This window comes from Bison bison, unplaced genomic scaffold (assembly GCF_000754665.1).
Source record: "Bison bison bison isolate TAMUID 2011002044 unplaced genomic scaffold, Bison_UMD1.0 scf7180017864485, whole genome shotgun sequence".
Classification (NCBI taxonomy): domain Eukaryota; kingdom Metazoa; phylum Chordata; class Mammalia; order Artiodactyla; family Bovidae; genus Bison; species Bison bison.
In genome coordinates this window covers 3,729,621-3,749,393 of record NW_011495045.1, presented here as the reverse complement: position 1 = coordinate 3,749,393, position 19,773 = coordinate 3,729,621, and the positions used below count along the sequence as shown (strand labels likewise).

Here is a 19,773-nt window from a genome sequence, read left to right as displayed (position 1 = left end):
CTTCTGGGCCTTTTTAAAACAAACATGTAAGTAGACTTTTCTGAAAAGCCTACTTGATGTTTTTTATGTTAACATCTGATAGGTTTTTTCTTGTTATATTTAAGTTAATATCTTAACATTTTCTCAGTTTTTCTAATGTGAATATGGGTAGAGAACTCACATATAAAAGCTTTTTGGGAAGAGCATAAGGAGATCCTGAGACTTTGAAATGGGAGAAATTCTAACCTAGGGCATTATTATTGTCTTTTTAGTTAAAGGTAATTTACTGTTCAGAGAAGCTTGGTGGGCTACAATCCATGGGGTTGCAGAGTTGGTGAGATTAATTCAGATCCACCCACAATAATTTTACTATCTTAAGATCAACTGATTAGTAACCTTAAGTACATCTTCAAGATCTCTTTTATCATGTAATATTAATGTAATCATGGGAGTAAGTTGTAGGGGTTGGGGGAAGTCATGAGGGCCGTCTTACAATTCTGCATATACACATAAGAAAATGTTCCAACTTCATTAGAAATCAAGAATCTGTGTATTAATAACATACTGAGATATCAGTTTATACCTACTAGATTGTTAAACATTAGCAAATCTGATGTCTACTAGTGAACATACAAAGCAGCAGCAATTCTTATTCACTGTTGGTGGGAGTGTAAATTGATGCTGTCATGTTAGAAGAAAATTCAGCATTACATTGTGAAGTTGAAGGTATGTACTTGGTCACCCAGGGATTCTCCTGAGTTATACTTCTAGAGGAACTCAGACACTTGTAGTAGGAGACATGTACAAGAATGCTCACAGCAGTTTTGTTCTTAAAAACCAAAAAATTGGAAACAATTTAATGTCAATTGATAGGAAAATGATAAATGAATTACTCTCTAGTCACATAAAAATGAGTGAATTGCAACTACTAACAAAAACACCAATGAATCTTAGAAATATAACTGAAAAGGCAAATTATAGTTTAGCAAAATTTTTGTTTAAACCTTTTATTGAATTAGAATATACAAAAAAAATAGAATATGCATATGCAAAAGAATATATATGCTGGATGCATTTTCATAAAGTAAATACATATTGTAATCGTTGTCCACATCAAGGAAGACTTTATTAGCAAGTACTATACAATTTTAGAAAGATCCCCTGGAGAAGGAACAGACAACCTGCTCAAGTATTCTTACCTGGAAAATTCCATGGACAGAGGAGGCAGGCAGACCACATACAGTCCATGGGGTCACAAGAGTCAGACATGACTTAGCAACTGAACAACAACAAAACAGCTAAAAATCAAAAACTAAATAATATTTTACCATAGATACCTACATTTGTGATAGAACTATTGTTTTTTAAAAAAAACTAAGAGGATCACAAACAGAAAATTTAGGTTAGTGCTTACTTCTGGGGATTGGAACCCACTCCAGTGTTCTTGCCTGGAGAATCCCATGGACAGAGAAGCCTGGTAGGCTGCAGTCCATGGGGTCGCACAGAGTCGGACATGAATGAAGCAACTTGGCAGCAACAGCAGTGGGGATTGGGGTTCCAGAAATTCACAAAGAAGAAATATACTGGTGACACTGCTTTGTCATTTCTAGTTTTAAAGTTGAATGGTAGATTTATGGGTAAAGGAAAACACTTTGGTAATTCAAAATGTTCTGATACCCAATGGGTGGGTTTTCTATACCAGTCAGTTCCCGAGTTCTGTGTGGATACCAGGTGTGTGTCCTGCAGTTTAATTTATTCTGACACAGCTATCCAGAGTTAACGCAAACCCCAGAGATTAAGGGCCCAGACCACTAGACTGCTGAAGCTAATCACAGGTAATGCGTGTGACTGTCTCTCCTGACTAACTTGCCTAAGGTTTGGAGATACCCACAATCCCTTCTTCAGGTTCTGTAATATGCTATAACAGCTCACAGAACTCAGGGAAGCACTTCACTGCTGTTAATGACTGGTTAATGTAAAGGGAACTATAAAGAACATGAATGTAGAGGATGAGGTCCAGAAGGGTCCTGAGTGAAGTAGCTTCTTTCTGTCTTTGTGGAGTTTGCGATGCACCACCCTGTCAGCAAGTGGGTGCATTCTGAACCCCTTTGTTTAGGGTTTTATGGAGTTCCATTTCAGAGGCATGATTGATTAAATCATTGGACCTTGGAGATCAGCTCTCTTTCCTTCTCGTTCACTCTCCTGGGTAGTTGGGATGGGTGGCTCAAAGGTTTACTCCTCTAATGGCATGATTGGTTTCTCTGGGTACTGGCCCCCATTCTGAAGCTATTAGGGTCCATCTAGAGTTACCCATTAGCATAAACTCTGGTATGATCGAAAGGAGCTTGTTGTGAATAACAGAAAATCTTCTCACATCTGTCACTCAGCGAATTTAAAGGATTTTAGGAACTCTGCTGGGAACCAGGATAAAGACCAAACATCATTGTCTATATATGTTACATACATTTTATGTGTATTAATATTTCCGAAAAGATTATTATAAAGAAGGAGCTCTAAAAGGTATTTTTGATTGGAGAAAGTATTTCAGATAAAAGTACATGTGCAGAGGTACATGTGGTTTTTAGAATGAGTTAAAGATAAGGGGAAATAAGTCTGATGTAGAGTTCTAATAGTGTGAGTTAAAAGATAGGTTTTTACTATGTCATGGTGGATTCTAGGTGAAGATGCTATTCTGGAATAAAAATTACTTTGGTTAAGGCATGTTACATTTTTGGTGAGATACCTACCTAGGAAGTTATTTACACATAAAAATCAGAATTTGAAAAAGTCTAGCAAGTAAAAGGCAATAGATGAATGCTTTTTATAAAGAATACATTTACAGTATAAAAACAATATTTGATTTTTGTGTCAAAAGAAATATGGAATAGTGAATGACATTCAAAGAATTTGGAGTTGTACCTCAGTTAAATACCTGCCCTGCTTTTTAATATGTGTGTGTTCTTGGGCAAGTGGCAGAGAGTTTTCTATATAAATGAATACTTCTGTGGAAATGCATGTATCTCCTGGTATTGTTGCAGAGGCTAAATAAAAATGTGAAAAGCACCAGACCTGGCACCTAATGTATGTTAAGTATTCAGTAAATCAAAAATATAAATAAATCAAACTATCACTTTAATAAAGAAAATATTAGGTACATTGAGTTGTTTTTTAATTGCTTAAATATTTTCTCATGCCTGACATTATACTTAAGTATTTTCTTTTTTCTGCTGATTATACCTTTTGTTTTCATTGCAGATCAATGTAAGAGTAACAACGATGGATGCCGAGCTGGAATTTGCCATTCAGCCCAATACAACTGGCAAACAGCTTTTTGACCAGGTATCATTCACTACATGAAGTATGCAATTTTGACACCATAGTGTGCATGCTATTGCATACTTTTTCTGTTTTTCTATACCTTTACTTAAAATGCTACAATGTAGCATTTGAAATTTTTCACAGTACTTGTTCAGATATTTTGAACAACTGTAGGGATAGTCTTTCTCATTTCTAGATTTGAGAGATGGGACTTTTAAAAAATAATTATTAGCAGGTGTTTATTAAACATCTGATATGAAAATCATTGTAATGAGGACTAAAAGGAATTCAGTGATATTCTCCATAGTCCATGAGTGGAATAGGTGTTGATCCTAGACAGAGGACATAAACGAGCAATGGGCTTGCGTACCCAATGCACAGAAAGTCAGACTCTTAACACCGAGAGTTTACAGTGGAATAAGGGTTTATTGTAAGGCACCAAGCAAGGGAGTGGGAGACAAGTCTCAGATCCAGTTCAACTTGGTCTTTGAGTTAGAGGTTTTTTACAGAAGGGAAAGAACAGAGAAGCTGGGGTTAATCATCATGTGATATTTCTGTGACATTTCTTAATTGTAGTTTTGGTTTGGTTAGTCAGGATATCTCTGGTTTTGTTACCTGAGGGTCTCTTAGCTTATCTCGCCCTGGAGAAGTAACCTGTGTGTTAATGATGATATATGATGATACAAGGGCAGTTTTACTACATTATTGATATTACCAACAATGGCAGCAGTTCTGGCCATCTGACTCTGGTTGATTAGTGTTCAGTTAGCACAGGATTAAGGTCAGAGGGGACAAGAATGGGAGTAAAGTTGGATAGAGAGATTAATCATAAACTCGGCAGGGGAACTTGGGTTTCAAGGAGATGGCAGGAGCAAAGGCATAAGCTATAAATAGGGCCGTGATAGCAGTTTGATGTCGTAGGCTCATAATATGCTGGCCTGGAGTTAGAACATGGATGTCATGTTAAAGAACTTGAACTATTGATTTTATCTTTTTTATCACTCTTGAGTGCACACTTGAGCCACCCTGGGGAGCTTTAAAGAGAAAAATAAAGCAGTGCCTGGAAACCACCTCTAGAGATTCTGTTTGATTGTCTGGGACCTACTCTAAACTATTAGTACTTTTATTGAGGCTCCCCAGGTAATGCTGTATATAATGATTTAAGTAGTCAAGTTTTATTGAGAAAAGGAGGAAAGAGATTGGTGACTAGGGGTCAAGTGTTTAAGAAGTGAATTGATTGCAGAAAGGAGGAGGTAGCTTTTACATGAACTTTTACAAGAACTTTTACATGAACTTAGGATCAGGAGAGCAGTAGTCTGTGGTCATGCTAACTATTGACCTTAGAAAATGGGAGAGTTCCTGGTATTACAGCAATGAATAACATACTAATTACCTACTGATCCCGAATAATGATGACATAAAAATTCAAAACTCCTGGGAAGTTGTTTCTTCCCTTGACTACGTAATAAACTTAATCTACTAATTAGATAAGTAATGAACTTGAACGGCCAGATAAAATCTTTTTGGAGATGAAAGGATTTTTTTTGTTGTGAGTGAGCAATTTTTTAAGGCAACATTGTAAGCAATTGCATGCAATTTACATTATAGATATTTTACTTTTGTGAACTAATACTTCTGTTGATTCTTCTAGGTCTCATGTTTGTAAGTACATAAGCTGTCTTGAATAAAAATGTGGATGGAGTTAGCATTTACTGTACTCATAGCAAATTGAAATGTTATTTATAGTGAGCAAAATGTTTTGTGTTAGTCAAAAACAAATTAGCACATGGGCCTTTTTGGTATTGGATAGTGAGAAATAAAATACTTGTTTTTTTCCTAAGCAGAATTGCTTTAGTTTAGATACCAGGGAAAAGGAAACTACATGTTTTATGATGCAGTAATGTATAGTAGTTGAAAAACGTGGGCTCTGGAACCACACTGCTAGAGGTAGAGTACCAGATGTTGCTGTTTGACTTCATACATATTACTTTCTTTGTCTCATTTTTCTCATTTATACAAATGAGGATGGTGGTAACATTATTCCTTCAGAAGGTTTTTGTCAGAATTGAGACTTCATGTAAACTGTGTATAACAGTGTTTGATACACAAACACACACACATACACACATTTCATATTGTAAATGAAAAGATCTAAGTTAAAGAGCATTGCTATCTGTTACGGCCTTTCTCAGCAGTTACTTCTTGTAGTCCCTGTTCTGTATCTTGGCAACTTGAGCCCAAATTCCAGATCCAAATCTTGTGTTACCTTGGGTGAAGTTGAGTATATGGGTGAGCTGGCTGTCAGGTCAAGGTCTGTAGGTTCAGGGTCAGACCAGCAGGCCTAGGGGCAGGAGTTCTATCAGATGAATCCACCTGTAGCAAACCCTCACTTCTGATTAGGATGTCAGCTTGAAGCCATCTGCCATGTGAAGAGGCTCTGGTTGAGTTTGTGAGATCCTTTGGTTTGCTACTTGCTGACTTTCTTCACTGGCCTCCTCTTCTAGCTTCTGCATGTGGGACTATAATAGTACTACCCCCAGGAATACTCAGCATCATCTGTTATAGTGCAAGAAAAAAATACTAAAATGTTTGTTTGTATTTTTATCTTGCTTTTAATTTTTTAGGATGGGCTTTCTGATATATTAATGTGATAGCATATGTATAACTTATAAATAAATATACATATATTATAGTTATGTGCCCAAGTATGTTTTTACTTGTAGATGCATGATTTAAAGTTTCCTACAAGACTTTCAGAAATAGGGAAAGATGGAGCTTGTTAAAGGAATTTCCCAGCTGTGGTCTCTTACTTTTCTGGTGTGTGTTGTGACAGTCTGAATTTAAGAGGCTGTCCCTTGTGCTCCTCTGGCAGATCCCTTTTGTACTTAGCAGTGTTGTGACTCACAGAAAGCCTGGAGACAAAACTGAGGCTTGCTGCTTTGGTGCTGCTCTTGACATTTCTTGTTCCTGCCACTCTGAGCTGAAATGTTTTCTGTGGCTGTGTTGGGACAACCTATCTTTTGCCAAAGTTAAATTATCTGGGATCTCCTTTGTCCACGTTCAAGTTTTGGTTGTTTGGCATTGATCAGCTTTTGCTGTCACTGTGGATATTTATATACCATATCATTCAGACAATTCTCTCTCTTTTTTTTTTAAAGTGGTAACCTTTCCTTGCACAGCTAAATTTTTTTTTTCCTACAGCTAAAATTTTTTTCTTATTTTTAATTTTCGTGTCATTTCAGTGAAATTTTTTCAAGAGGGAAAGTAAACTGAAGGGTTCCATTTACATCTTGAAACCAAAAGCCTGGCATGTTTTTAGATTTTTATTTTAAAAGAAATATTTGTTTTAAACCAAGAATGTTTACTAAAGAACTAATGTTGAATCTTTTTGTAAAGCTTTTAAAGTCCTAATAAACTCTCACCTCCCTCATTTTAAATTCAGATTTAAAAATATGCTTTTGTTGGCATAATCCTGAGTGTGAGTTAATAATCCTAGCTTACCACTTTCAGTTCAGTTCAGTTCAGTCCAGTCGCTCAGTCATGTCCGACTCTTTGCGACCCCATGAATCGCAGCACACCAGGCCTCCCTGTCCATCACCAACTCCTGGAGTTCACTCAGACTCACGTATTCTTGAGTACCTACCACAAGCTAGTCATTCTTGGAAATGACATGAATATTAAGATGAATAAGGCAGTAATCTTTGTCCTTAGTTTTAAACAGCCAAGGAAGGTAAATAGATACTGTACTAATAATAATTATGATAAAATAAGTGTTTAAGCAGCAGTATAAATAAAGTACTGTGGAGTTACTAAGGACCAAGTGATTAATTTTGTCTAGATGATAGGAAAGCTTCATTCACAGAAGCATGTTAGTTGAGCTGGGCCTTGAGAAATACATTATTTAACAGGTGGTAAAAGTACAGGAGAAAAGCAAAGAAAAATAAAAGTACAGAAGAAACATTCTAGGGAGGGGAAGAAGCATGAGCAAAGGTATAGAAGGGTAAAATTTATGGCATGTTCCAAGAATGGTTTCTTGCTCAGTGAGAGTAGAACATAGAATATATGATGCTGAGTGAAGGTAGGTAGGAATGGAGGTGAAAGCAGCAGCTGGATAGCCTGAGGCATGGCAGTTACATGTCCTCAGAGAGTCTTATTACCAAATGATACTATTTGTTTGGGCTACTTGATAGTATAGTTTGGGTTGGGAGCAGTGATAAATTGAAATAGAAAAGTGGGATTAGGATAGCTCTGTATCTTTTCCCCAGATTCTTCTATCTGTTAGGGTCATGTTGGCAGATGAGAAGGAAAAGGGCATACAGAAGAGTGGATCAGATAAGATTGAAATGACATGAAATTTAATAAAACCTGAACTTAAATTTTTAGGAATATTCCTTTAATTAGTATGTTAAATTTAGGAAAGATCTTTACTATAGCAAAGGAGTAAACCTATAATTTCCATGTGGTTTTGTTCTTCCTTTGAAGTATAGTGCCTTCTGATTACAATGTGAGTGCTGAACTGAAATAAACTTTTTTTTTAAGGTGGTGAAAACAGTTGGTTTGCGTGAGGTCTGGTTTTTTGGGCTGCAGTACGTGGACAGCAAGGGCTATTCTACATGGCTTAAACTAAATAAGAAGGTAAAGTGTGTATGATAACATGTCTAGCTAATAATTAAGTTGCTTTGAAGTTAATTTTGATCATGTTAAATCAGTCAGACTGAGCCAGAAAAACTCAGAGTCTAACTGATTTTAAACCTCTTTTTATAGTTATCTCTGTGAATCATTAAAGGTGTCATGTCTTTTAATTTACTAAGGTACCATCTTAGTATCATCTTCAAAAAAAGAAATGTTCATTTTTTTCCTATTTGAAAACTCAGCAGTAAGAAATACTATAAGGTATTGCTAAGTATTTTGATCTTAATTTAAACATCTTCAGGATAAGTTGCTCTGGAGAAATTTCAGTTAGGTTATTAATTAGGATCTGTGAGTTATCAGTCACATTCATAAGCATGAAATCTTTTTCTCACATTTATTATAGGTTTAAAATCTTAATAGATTTAGAATCTTATGTTTTATATCCTATTTTGTACCAAAAGAGGATATTATGTGACTATGGTCAGTTACTATGAACCTAAGATTTTTATTGACTATACTTGAAATTACTATTACAGGTGACACAGCAAGATGTTAAAAAAGAGAATCCTTTGCAATTCAAATTTAGAGCTAAATTCTTTCCTGAAGATGTTTCTGAGGAGTTAATTCAAGAAATAACCCAGAGACTTTTTTTCTTGCAAGTTAAAGAAGCTATATTAAATGATGAGATATATTGTCCACCAGAAACTGCAGTTCTTTTGGCTTCCTATGCTGTCCAAGCCAAGTATGGAGATTATAATAAAGAGATTCATAAACCAGGCTACCTGGCTAATGATAGGCTTCTCCCCCAGCGGTAAGTGAAGCATGCTTTTATGCTATAGTCTCTGAAAAATCATGTTTTAGAAGTTTGTAAATGGTTGTGTTTTTTATTTTTTTAGATTTTTAAGTTGCCAGTTGGGTTAGAGTATACTTTTTAAAAGTTATGACCAAGAAGCTACATAGATTTATGTACTCTGTAATTACTTAAACATTTTGTCTCTTCTCATTCTCACAGATAAGCAGTAAGTGGAGGCAGTGATAATTTGGGCTTGAGGAGGCATGACTGTTGCTGCTTATTAGTAAAAATTCTCATGCAGGTAGACCATTGCTTAATAAGTGTTTTTAAAAATAATAAGTTCCAGGCTACATTTCCTCCATAGAATTAAAATTAAATTTCTGACATTCCAAAAGACTTTTTAAACCTGGTTATTGGACTCTTGGTCTAGTGCTCTGTTCTCATCTGCAGCATACTACTGCCTGTTCTGAACTCGGGTCTGTTCCCCAGATGCAGGAAAGCCAATCTACTGACACCTGTTTGTGGTAAAGGAAAGTACACCATTTATTGCAGGGTACCAAACAAGGGAGTGAGAGGCAAGTCTCAGATCCACTCCCACCTGATCTTTGAGTTAGGTGCTTATTAAAGGGAAAGAACAAAGAGGCTAGAATTAATCATTGTTTTGTGACAGCTTGGGAGTCAGAAGTCTGTGGTTTAAGATTCTCTGGCTAGGTGGCCCATGACTTGGGGGTCTGCCAAGTAACCTGAGTTTGTACATTAATGCTGATATCTATAATAGCAGTTTTAGTATGGTAACGTTAATAGTGATATTGACAACAGCAGCTTTAGTCATCTGGCTGTTGGTTGATTAGTGTTCAGTTAGCACAGGATTGAAGTCAGAGGGGACAAGGAAAGGCAAAAAAGCTTTGCATATAGAGATTAATAAAAAACCCAGTAAGAGAATTTGGTTTAGGCAGACTTGGTTTCAGTATAACAGTTATTTTAAAGTAGCATGCTGCAGGAAAGCATCATTAGCAGGCCTTGATTTTAAATGCTGATTCTACCCTTTGCTAATTATGTGGCCTCAGGTATATAACCTACACTCTCTGAGCCTTAATGTCTCACTCTGCACAATGAGGGTAACAGTTTTGCTCTGTCAGCCTTATGTTTATAATTACACTTCATGAACTGTGTGCTTTACAGTTTTAATTGTAAAGTGTGATACAACTGTTAGTTGGTAGTATTATTTATAAAATTTAGAAATTACATCAAATATTACTTTTAAACATTTCAGTTTTTAATGGTAGTAGTATATATGACTCTGATATTAGAATGTAGATAGGGATTTTTCTTTAGAATCCAGAGAAATTATTACTATTTGCACAGATTCCTGAATTTTAAAATTTCTATTTAAAGGCAAAACTGCATATTATTAACCTAAAATTTAAGTTCTCTATTACTTCCTCATAATATTTAAGCTCTTAAGTGTAATTTCTTTTTTGTAGGTACCAAATGTGAAGAAATCAAAACTACTTTATGTCTACTTTTATTATTAAATTCCTTTGGTTGTAGCATTAACAATTTTGGTTAGTAAATTATATTCTGTTGCCGTATGCTTTATAGGTACCATTAAGTACAGTAGGTTTAGTAATTGATCATTAAATGTTATGTACTGTTCTGCTCTTTAATATTATAACAGTAATAGTTATAATAGTATATAGTATTCACTGAAAGAATCAGGAGTATGAGATACTTGTTAGTCTGTTTATAATTATTGGTCCAACCCAAAATTCAGTGTCTCAGATTTTTTAAGCATTGAATTGAGTAATTGATTACTAGTGTAGTAGAATGGTGATGGCACACCACTCCAGTACTCTTGCCTGGAAAATCCCATGGACGGAGGAACCTGGTAGGCTGCAGTCCATGGGGTCGCTGGGGGTTGGACACGACTGAGCGACTTCACTTTCACTTTTCACTTTCATGCATTGGAGAAGGAAATGGCAACCCACTCCAGTGTTCTTGCCTGGAGAATCCCAGGGACGGGGAAGCCTGGTGGGCTGCTGTCTATGGGGTCGCACAGAGTCGGACACGACTGAAGTGACTTAGCAGCAGCAGCAGAATTGCATTTCAGATGTGTTTTTTTTTTTTTAATTTAAAAAATTATTTATTTTTTTTAAACTTTCTGTTTTGTATCAGAGTATAGCAGGTTAACAATATAGTGATAGTTTCAAGTGAACAAAGAAGGGACTCAGCCATACATATACATGTATCCATTCTCCCCAAACTCCCCTCCCATCCAGGCTGCCATGCTACATTGAGCAGAGAATCCCTGTACTATACAGTAGGTTCTTGTTGGTTATCCATTTAAATATAGCAGTGTATACATGTCCATGCCAAACTCCCTACCTGTCCCTTCCTCCCAGCAATCATAAGTTTGTTCTCTAGGTCTATGAGACCTAGAGAAACCCAATCTATTTAGGAAGAAGAAAGATAGCACGTGCTGCTCAAGATTTGGTTTTTAACTTTGAAGGTCCAGTCAGGTGTCCTTCAAGTTGTTAGTCTCAGGAGGATTCATTCAGGTTATCTAAGTTTAAAAGAAATCCATAATGTCAGAATATTAAGCTTTTAGTTTAGAATGGAGGATATACTTTTTAGTCATGGATTTTATTCCATGTATGAAAGTGAAAGTTGCTCAGTCATGTCTGACTCTTTGCGACCCCATGGACTCTCCATGTAATTCTCCAGGCCAGAATACTGGAGTGGGTATCCTATCCCTTCTCCAGCAGATCTTCCCGACCTAGGGATCAAACCGGGGTCTCCTGCATTTTAGGTGGATTTTTACCAACTGAGCTGTGAGGGAAGCCAGATTCCATGTATAGTATATAACACACTTTTATCACTTAAGTGCCTGGGGGAAAGTTAGTAATCAGGTTATTTGGTGAACCTAAATCAAATACCTTAATTTAATGATTTTGATGGATATTTATAATCCTTGTATTGAAAAACCCAGATAAACAATCTGGTCTCCCACAGTAGAGTTTAGCAGTCTGCTGATAGGAATAGTCAGTCCCACCAGATACTATCCCTCTCTTTTGAAAAGAGCTAGATATGCATGTTTTTCTGTACCAGGTTTCTGACTTGGGTATCTGGGTGGTTTGCAATAGCTTTTCAAGGTGAGAAGGAACCCATTTCAGAGAAGGAAAATGTCAGTTTTGAACCTATTGACATCTCCAGTGTAAGAGCAGTTTTAGTAGAGTGTTGGGGGTTGAAGCCAGATTGCGGTAGAGTGGAGGCAGTGATGTGAGGTGCAGCAATAAAGGACAGTAAATACAAACAGTTCCCGAAAGAAATTTGGCTGTGATAAAAAAACTAAGAGGAGGGAAGCATGGGTTTAAAGTGTTCTTTAAAAGATGGAAAATAATTGATTCCTTTATTCACTCTACAAATTTTTGCCTCTTCTGTTTTGGCACTGGGCATAATTGGTGAGGAACATGGATGTGATTGTTGCGTGCTTCACGCAAATAAGTATACTGCCGTGCCTCTCTTTTTTGTGCTTTGTTTTATTGTGTACTGTAGGTACTGTGTTTTTAACAAATTGAAGGTTTGTGGCAGCTAGCATCAAGCAAGTCTGTTAGCACTATTTTTTTCCAACAGCTTTAGCTCACTTCATGTATCTCTATCAGGTTGAGGCTTCTTGCAATATTTCAAACCCTCCAGTAGCAAAATGATTATGACATTCTGAAGGCTCAGATGGTGGTTACCTTTTTTTTTTTTTTTAAACAATAAAGTATTTTTAAGTTTTAGTATATACATTGTTTCTTTGGAGAGAATGCTGTTGCACACTTCATACAGTATAGTACAACCATAACCTCTGTATGCACTAGAAAACTGAAAATTTTGTGTAACTTGCTTTGTTGAGGTGGTCTGAAAATGAACCGAAAATGTCTCTGAGATGTGCGTGTATCTGGTAATATAGATAGGCAGGGATGATAAATGATGAAGTGAGAAAATATTTCCTGAGAAAATAGACAAATAAGTCATGTAAAGGGATTTCCAGGTGGCACAATGGTAAAGAATATCCACCTGCTAATGCAGAAGACACAAGAGACATAGGTTCCACCCCTGGGTCAAGAAGATCCCCTGGAGAAGGAAATGGCAACCCACTCCTGTTTTCTTGTCTGGGAAATCCCATGGACAGAGGAGCCTGGGGGGCTACAGTCATGGGATCGCAGACTGGGATATGTCTTAGCATGTGTGGATGCACATACATGCACAGGTCGTTTAAATCAAATAGATTTAAAGCCAAGGTGAAACATTAGCCTTATCATGAAGAAAAGACTCCTTTTTTTCTGGACAGAAGATTTAGCTTCCCCACCCACCCCTCAGTAATTGTTTTTTTTTTTTCTTTAAAGTTTTTTTTCAAGTTTTTTATTTTAATTTTTGGCTGTACTGAGTCTTCCTTACTGTGCACAGGCTTTCTCAAGTTGTGGCACGTGGGGGCTACTCTCCAGGTGTGGTGCCTGGGTTTCTTATCGAGGTGGCTTCTCTTGTTGCAGAGGATGGGCTCCAGGGCATGTGGACTCAGTAGTTGCAGGCTCTAGAGTCATTTAGAGTCAGTTTTTTGGCAGGGTTGAGATTTAATAACCACTTTATTCCATGCACTAGGGACTCTGGAAGGGGCTGGGGCTGGGCTGAGATCAGAGAAGGTACAATCCTAGAGGAAGGAGGGCAAAGAGAAGGACAGAAACCAGGGAAATATGTATTATATAGATGCTCTAATTTTATAGACCACATCTCACCCGCATGTGACCACTGCCCTTCCCAGCACCTCTTCACCCAGATGCTGGGTCACCCTCAGGCTAGAGTCTCTTCCCCAGCCCCCACCCACCCCCCAAAGCTCAGGGCCAAGGTCTCCAGAAAGCTCATGGTGGGGCCCTGGGGCCCTGTCTTGTCTTTGAGGCCTGAGACGCCAGCGGCAGCAGTCTGGTGAGGGGACCTGGCTCTCTGGAATGCCCGGCTCTGGGGGCAGGGTCCAGCCCACACGCAATATGGCCGGGTTGAGGAGGCCTTAGTGCACCGGGTGCGGTGGTGAGCGCTGGACCAGGCGCTGGGGGTGCCGAGTCCAGCAGGAGGCACGGTGCTTGGGGCCTTGACCAACGAGTTTCGGCCAGGGCAGCCTGGGGCGCAGAGAACTCTGCAGCGCAGGGGAGAGCTGGGTGCTGGTGGCCGGCGGCCAGGATGGCGGTGTGCGCAAAGGCCCCCAGGCAAAGCAGGCACTTGGCGGAATCCGGACAAGTGGCCCCTGACTAGCGCCTCAGCTTCCTGGACTGGGGACAGGGAACCCTGGGGGCTCTACCCGGCTTCCACTGCCTCAGATAGCCCACAGCGAGCTCCACTAGGGCTCAGTAGTTGTGGCCCACCGGCTTAGTTGGCCTCACAGCATGTAGGATCTTCTCCGCCCAAGAATCAAACCTGTGTCCCCTGCTTTGACAGGGGGATTCTTAACCACTGGACAGTGAGGGAAGTTCTCTTTTTTTTAATTTAATTTTTATTTTATATTGGGATATTTGATTTACAGTGTGTTACTTTCAGTGTACAGCAGAGTGGTTCAGTTATACATAAAATATGTCTATTCTTTTCCATATTCTTTTCCAAAGTGGGAATTTTTAGATACCTGCAAACCAGTTATGCAGATTAATAATACATTATATAAAATGGAAATGAAGGAGATTTGAGATGCTTAATATAAAAAACCAGAACATAAATCTTCAGATCAGTTCAGTTGCTCAGTCGTGTCCGACTTTTTGTGACCCCATGAATCACGTCATGCCAGGCCTCCCTGTCCATCACCAACTCTCAGAGTTCACTCAAACTCATGTCCATCGAGTCGGTGGTGCCATCCAGCCATCTCTTCCTCTGTCGTCCCCTTCTCCTCCTGCCCCCAATCCCTCCCAGCATCAGAGTCTTTTCCAGTGAGTCAACTCTTCGCATGAGGTGGCCAAAGTATTGGGAGTTTCAGCTTCAGTATCAGTCCTGCCAGGACTGATCTCCTTTAGGATGGACTGGTTGGATGTCCTTGCAGTCCAAGGGACTCTCAAGAGTCTTCTCCAACACCACAGTTCAAAAGCATCAATTCTTCGGCGCTCAGCTTTCTTCACAGTCCAAAAACAATACCCAGTTGTGGATGTGACTGGTGATAGAAGCAAGGTCCGATACTGTAAAGAGCAATATTGCATAGAAACTGGAATGTCAGGTCCATGAATCAAGGCAAATTGGAAGTGGTCAAACAGGAGACGGCAAGAGTAAATGTCGACATTCTAGAAATCAGCAAACTAAAATGAACTGGAATGGGTGAACTTAACTCAGCTGACCATTATATCTACCACTGTGGGCAGAAATCCCTCAGAAGAAATGGAGTAGCCATCATGGTCAACAAAAGAGTCCAAAATGCAGTACTTGGATGCAGTCTCAAAAACGACAGAATGATCTCTGTTTGTTTCCAAGGCAAACCTTCAATATCATAGTGATCCAAGCCTATGCCCCAACCAGTAAAGCTGAAGAAGCTGAAGTTGAATGGTTCTATGAAGACCTACAAGACCTTTTAGAACTAATACCCAAAAAAGATGTCCTTTTCATTATAGGGGACTGGAATGCAAAAGTACGAAGTCAAGAAACACCTGGAGTAACAGGCAAATTTGGCCTTGGAGTACGGAATGAAGCAGAGCAAAAAGGCTAATAGAGTTTTGCCAAGAGAACGCACTGGTCATAGCAAACACCCTGTTCCAACAACACAAGAGAAGACTCTACACATGGACATCACCAGATGGTCAACACCAAAATCAGATTGATTATATTCTTTATAGCCAAAGATGGAGAAGCTCTATACAGTTGACAAAAACAAGACTGGGAGCTGACTGTGGCTCAGATCACGGACTCCTTATTGCCAAATTCAGACTTAAATTGAAGAAAGTGGGGAAAACCACTAGACCATTCAGGTATGACCTAAATCAAATCCCTTATGATTATACAGTGGAAGTGAGAAATAGATTTAAGGGGCTAGATCTGATAGAGGTGCCGGATGAACTATGGACAGAGGTTCCTGACATTGTACAGGAGACAAGGATCAAGACCATCCCCATGGAAAAGAAATGCAAAAAAGCAAAATGGCTGTCTGAGGAGGACTTACAAATAGCTGTGAAAAGAAGAGAAGTGAAAAGCAAAGGAGAAAAGGAATGACATAAGCATCTGAATGCAGAGTTCCAAAGAATAGCAAGGAGAAATGAGAAAGCCTTTGTCAGCGATAAATGCAAAGAAATAGAAGAAAACAACAGAATGGGAAAGACTAGAGATCTCTTCAAGAAAATTAGAGATACCAAGGGAACATAAATCTTAGTGGCATTCGGTTTAATTAACTTGTGCATTCAGATTTCGTTAACATTGTCATTTCTGCAGTTGGCCGCATTGCATTGCATTGCATTGCCCTGGCTTGCCTCTTGATGAGCACAGAGGGCAGATGACAAGAGAGTATTAAGAAAAATGAGAAAATTTAAGTGCTGTGAAGAAGTGTTCAATTTAAGTGTTGAAGATAAAAACGTTTGTTTATGTTTGCTTACATTTGTAGAAGAAACACTGAAATGATACAAAGGAAACTAGTAAGTTACTTGAAGCTTGGGGGTGTGGTGGAAAAAATGCCTTTTCACTTGTAAACTTACTTAAAAGTATACCTGTAGAAAATATAAAAATTAAATTTAGCAGCAAAGAAAGTAAATACATAGAAGCAAAGAAGAATTCTGATTTTTGATCTTTTCCTCTCCGATCTTTCTTATTATTCATGAGAAAGTTACTTTCCCTGTTTTTGATGCAGTATTTTATTCATTGCAAACATTTGAATTCCCATAAACTATCCATGTAACTATTTCTAAATGTAAAAGAATTTTAGGGTCATAAAGTCTTTTTATTTTGAGTTAATTGTAGGTTCACACACAGTTGTAATAAAAAATGGTAATGAGGTCTGAGTCCTGTGTATCCTCCGAGCCTTCCCTGATGGTAACATCTTGCATGACTTCAGTACAGTATCACAGCTAGGGTGTTGGCGTTGATGCCATCCACTGACCCCATTCAGGTTTCCTCAGTGTTCATGCAGTCATTTGTGTATATGTGTGTATGTATTTGTGCAGTTTTACATGTGTCTAGCTTTGTATGACTACCACAGTTAAGGGACTTGAATAATTCTAGACTTTTTAAAAGCGTATTGATTTTGAATCTAAGGGACATTTTTATAGATTTTTTTCTTTCCCTACAGTGTTTTGGAGCAACACAAGCTGACAAAAGAACAGTGGGAAGAAAGAATACAGAACTGGCATGAAGAACATAGAGGAATGCTAAGGTATTGAGTGGTTATTTTCTTAGTGTTTTTCCTCAAATTAAGGTTTTTTTTAATAACACTTTTTATTATATCAGATTATCCCTCAAAGGTTATTAGACTTATATGAATACATGTAAAGCACTAAACTTTAATCCAAAATGTTTTGTAATTTTTTTGATCTTATTTTTATGTATGTTAAAATCAGCTTTATTTCAACAGGGAAGATTCTATGATGGAGTACTTGAAGATTGCACAGGATCTAGAAATGTATGGAGTCAACTATTTTGAAATAAAAAATAAGAAAGGAACTGAATTGTGGCTAGGTGTTGATGCTTTGGGTCTGAATATTTATGAACATGATGACAAGTAAGTAAATTAGTTGAATAGTGAATTAGTCTTTATTCAGCAGTCTGTATGGCTTTAATCTTATGTGTAAAGTTCTCTTGGGGCCTGATTACTCTTAACTGCTGCTCTCTTGCCCCCATATTAAAAGATTAGTTAATATCAGATAGGTTCTCACATAACATACCTGTTTTCTCAACATCTTGTAGTTTCAGAGTTCTACTTATCAAGAAGTATGGTTATCAAATAGAGTGATTTCACTTCTATTTGAAGTATGCTTCCTGATGTCTTGTGAGTTATATCTGGTAACTTAAAATTTATTCTCTCATAGATGAAAAGTGATTACTTAAATGTTTTGCCTGGCCTGTAGGTTGAAATTGAAATTAACATGCATAATCAGCAGCAGTGAGACAATGAATTATAGGTGTATAATTTACTGTATCTTAAAGCACTTTTTGTTTGAACATTTATAAGAATTATTTTGAATGTTTTTAGGCATCAATAAAGTAGAATATTGCTGTATCATGCATAGTGAACAGTGGCATTTTATTTTGAAATCGACCCGGAATGTATAACATGTCAGGCTCTTAGAGCACTTTAAAGTAATGATAGCTACAGTTATTTTACACCTTCCTTTTATTTACCATGTCACATGAGCCTCTTAACTCTATGCCAGTAATGCTTTTTTCTAAGATGTTTCTTTTTATTTTGGCTTCAGAACTTTATTTTCATTATTTGCAAGTATCTAATAAAGTACACATTCCTAAGCAAATACAAATTCCAAAAGAGAGTGTTTTACTGATTTTACTCTCCTATTTTTCCATATATTACAAAGCAAGTTAAAATGCTATGTTATTCAGAAGAGAAAATTTTGAAAGTTTTGAATGAAAAACAGAAATGACCTGAAGAGTAAATTTTGTGGATGAAATCTTTTTTTTTCTTCCTTTAAAAATTTTGAAAGAGTTTCCGTTAGAGTACCTGTTGGAAGTGTGACTACAGATAAAGATAGGGAATGTGAAAGAGGGGTGAGCTCAAGATGGGAGGGAATGGGATTAGGGATTCTGGACAGTGGGGACTTTGAACTTAACTGGAATAGGTCAGTTTCTTTTTATAATGAGAATATATTCATCTTAAAGGGTGCTTTTATTTTTTTGAGGTTAACACCTAAAATTGGTTTTCCTTGGAGTGAAATCAGAAATATTTCATTTAATGACAAAAAATTTGTTATAAAGCCGATTGACAAAAAGGCACCTGTAAGTAAAATTTTTTTATTTTTATGTATTAACTCTTTAAATTTCTGCCACTTTGCTATGCTAGCACTTGAAGAACGACAATAATAATAATAGATATTATTGTGTATTCATTGAATTGGTTCTGAGAAGTAGCCCTTTTCAAAGTTTTATTTTAACTGAGATTTAACTATAAAATAGGCAATATTTATTAGGAGATGGTTGGAAACAATCACCATTCCTATTTAAAAAAAGCATGTTTGTGGCTAGAATTAGTGGAGGTAACCTCCTCTACATTAACTTGCTTAGAGAGTATTGCATAATGAACTTTGGATTTTTGTAACTCAAAGCCTTGAACGTAAGAAATCTTTATATTTAAATAGTTTTTTTAATTGCTCTAGTGTCAGGTATACTCTAGTATTTTAGCTCAGTTGTTGAAAACACAAAGATATGGAGAAAATTTCTAGGTTAAAAAGATTAACAGACTTGAAAAAAGGTCCACTTTTGAGATTAATGGCAAAGGCAAAACAAACAAAAAATCTTCCTCTGAGGTGAAGAAATTGATGTTCATAGTTTCTTTGGAGAAGAAAAAAGAATAAATGTCATTTAATACATTGAGAAGATAAGAATGTTAACTTTTCCACAAAACCAGTAGGGAACAAAAGGGTGAGGAACCAGTTTTGTGAAAGTATGGCATAAGGAGTAAAGAAATGCCATGATTTCTAAACTATATGGAATATGACATTAGAATTCATAGGAAAGGTTGAAATTTTGTAGAGATTATTGTGGGAAGAACTATCCTTCATGAAGATTTTAAATTCAGGCTCCTTTATGTTTAGGATTTTGTTTTTTATGCACCTCGTTTGAGAATCAATAAGCGGATTTTGGCCTTATGCATGGGAAACCATGAACTGTACATGCGAAGAAGGAAGCCTGACACTATTGAAGTACAACAGATGAAGGCCCAGGCTAGAGAGGAGAAACATCAGAAGCAGTTGGAAAGGTATGGAGTTTATGGCCTTTCTTTTTCTTAATTTTTGACTGCTGGGTCTTGCAGCACATGGGCACTTCTCTTCTTTTGTTGTGGGACATGGGCTCTAGAGCACCTGGGCTCAGTAGTTGGGGTGCATGGGCTT

The 19,773-nt window shown here is 37.4% G+C and overlaps 1 protein-coding gene across 2 annotated transcripts in view; it reads left to right on the top strand.

Annotated features, from left to right (window-relative positions):
• The window catches only part of RDX (radixin), a 90,823-nt gene that overhangs the window by 4,783 nt on the left and 66,267 nt on the right, over positions 1–19,773 (top strand). For both annotated transcript variants that reach the window (XM_010862858.1, XM_010862857.1), the window contains exons 2-8: positions 3,235–3,318; positions 7,837–7,932; positions 8,466–8,740; positions 17,004–17,087; positions 17,286–17,432; positions 18,565–18,661; positions 19,477–19,640. In XM_010862858.1, the coding sequence (XP_010861160.1) occupies positions 3,235–3,318; positions 7,837–7,932; positions 8,466–8,740; positions 17,004–17,087; positions 17,286–17,432; positions 18,565–18,661; positions 19,477–19,640 (947 nt within the window). The remainder of the gene's footprint in view (positions 1–3,234; positions 3,319–7,836; positions 7,933–8,465; positions 8,741–17,003; positions 17,088–17,285; positions 17,433–18,564; positions 18,662–19,476; positions 19,641–19,773) is intronic.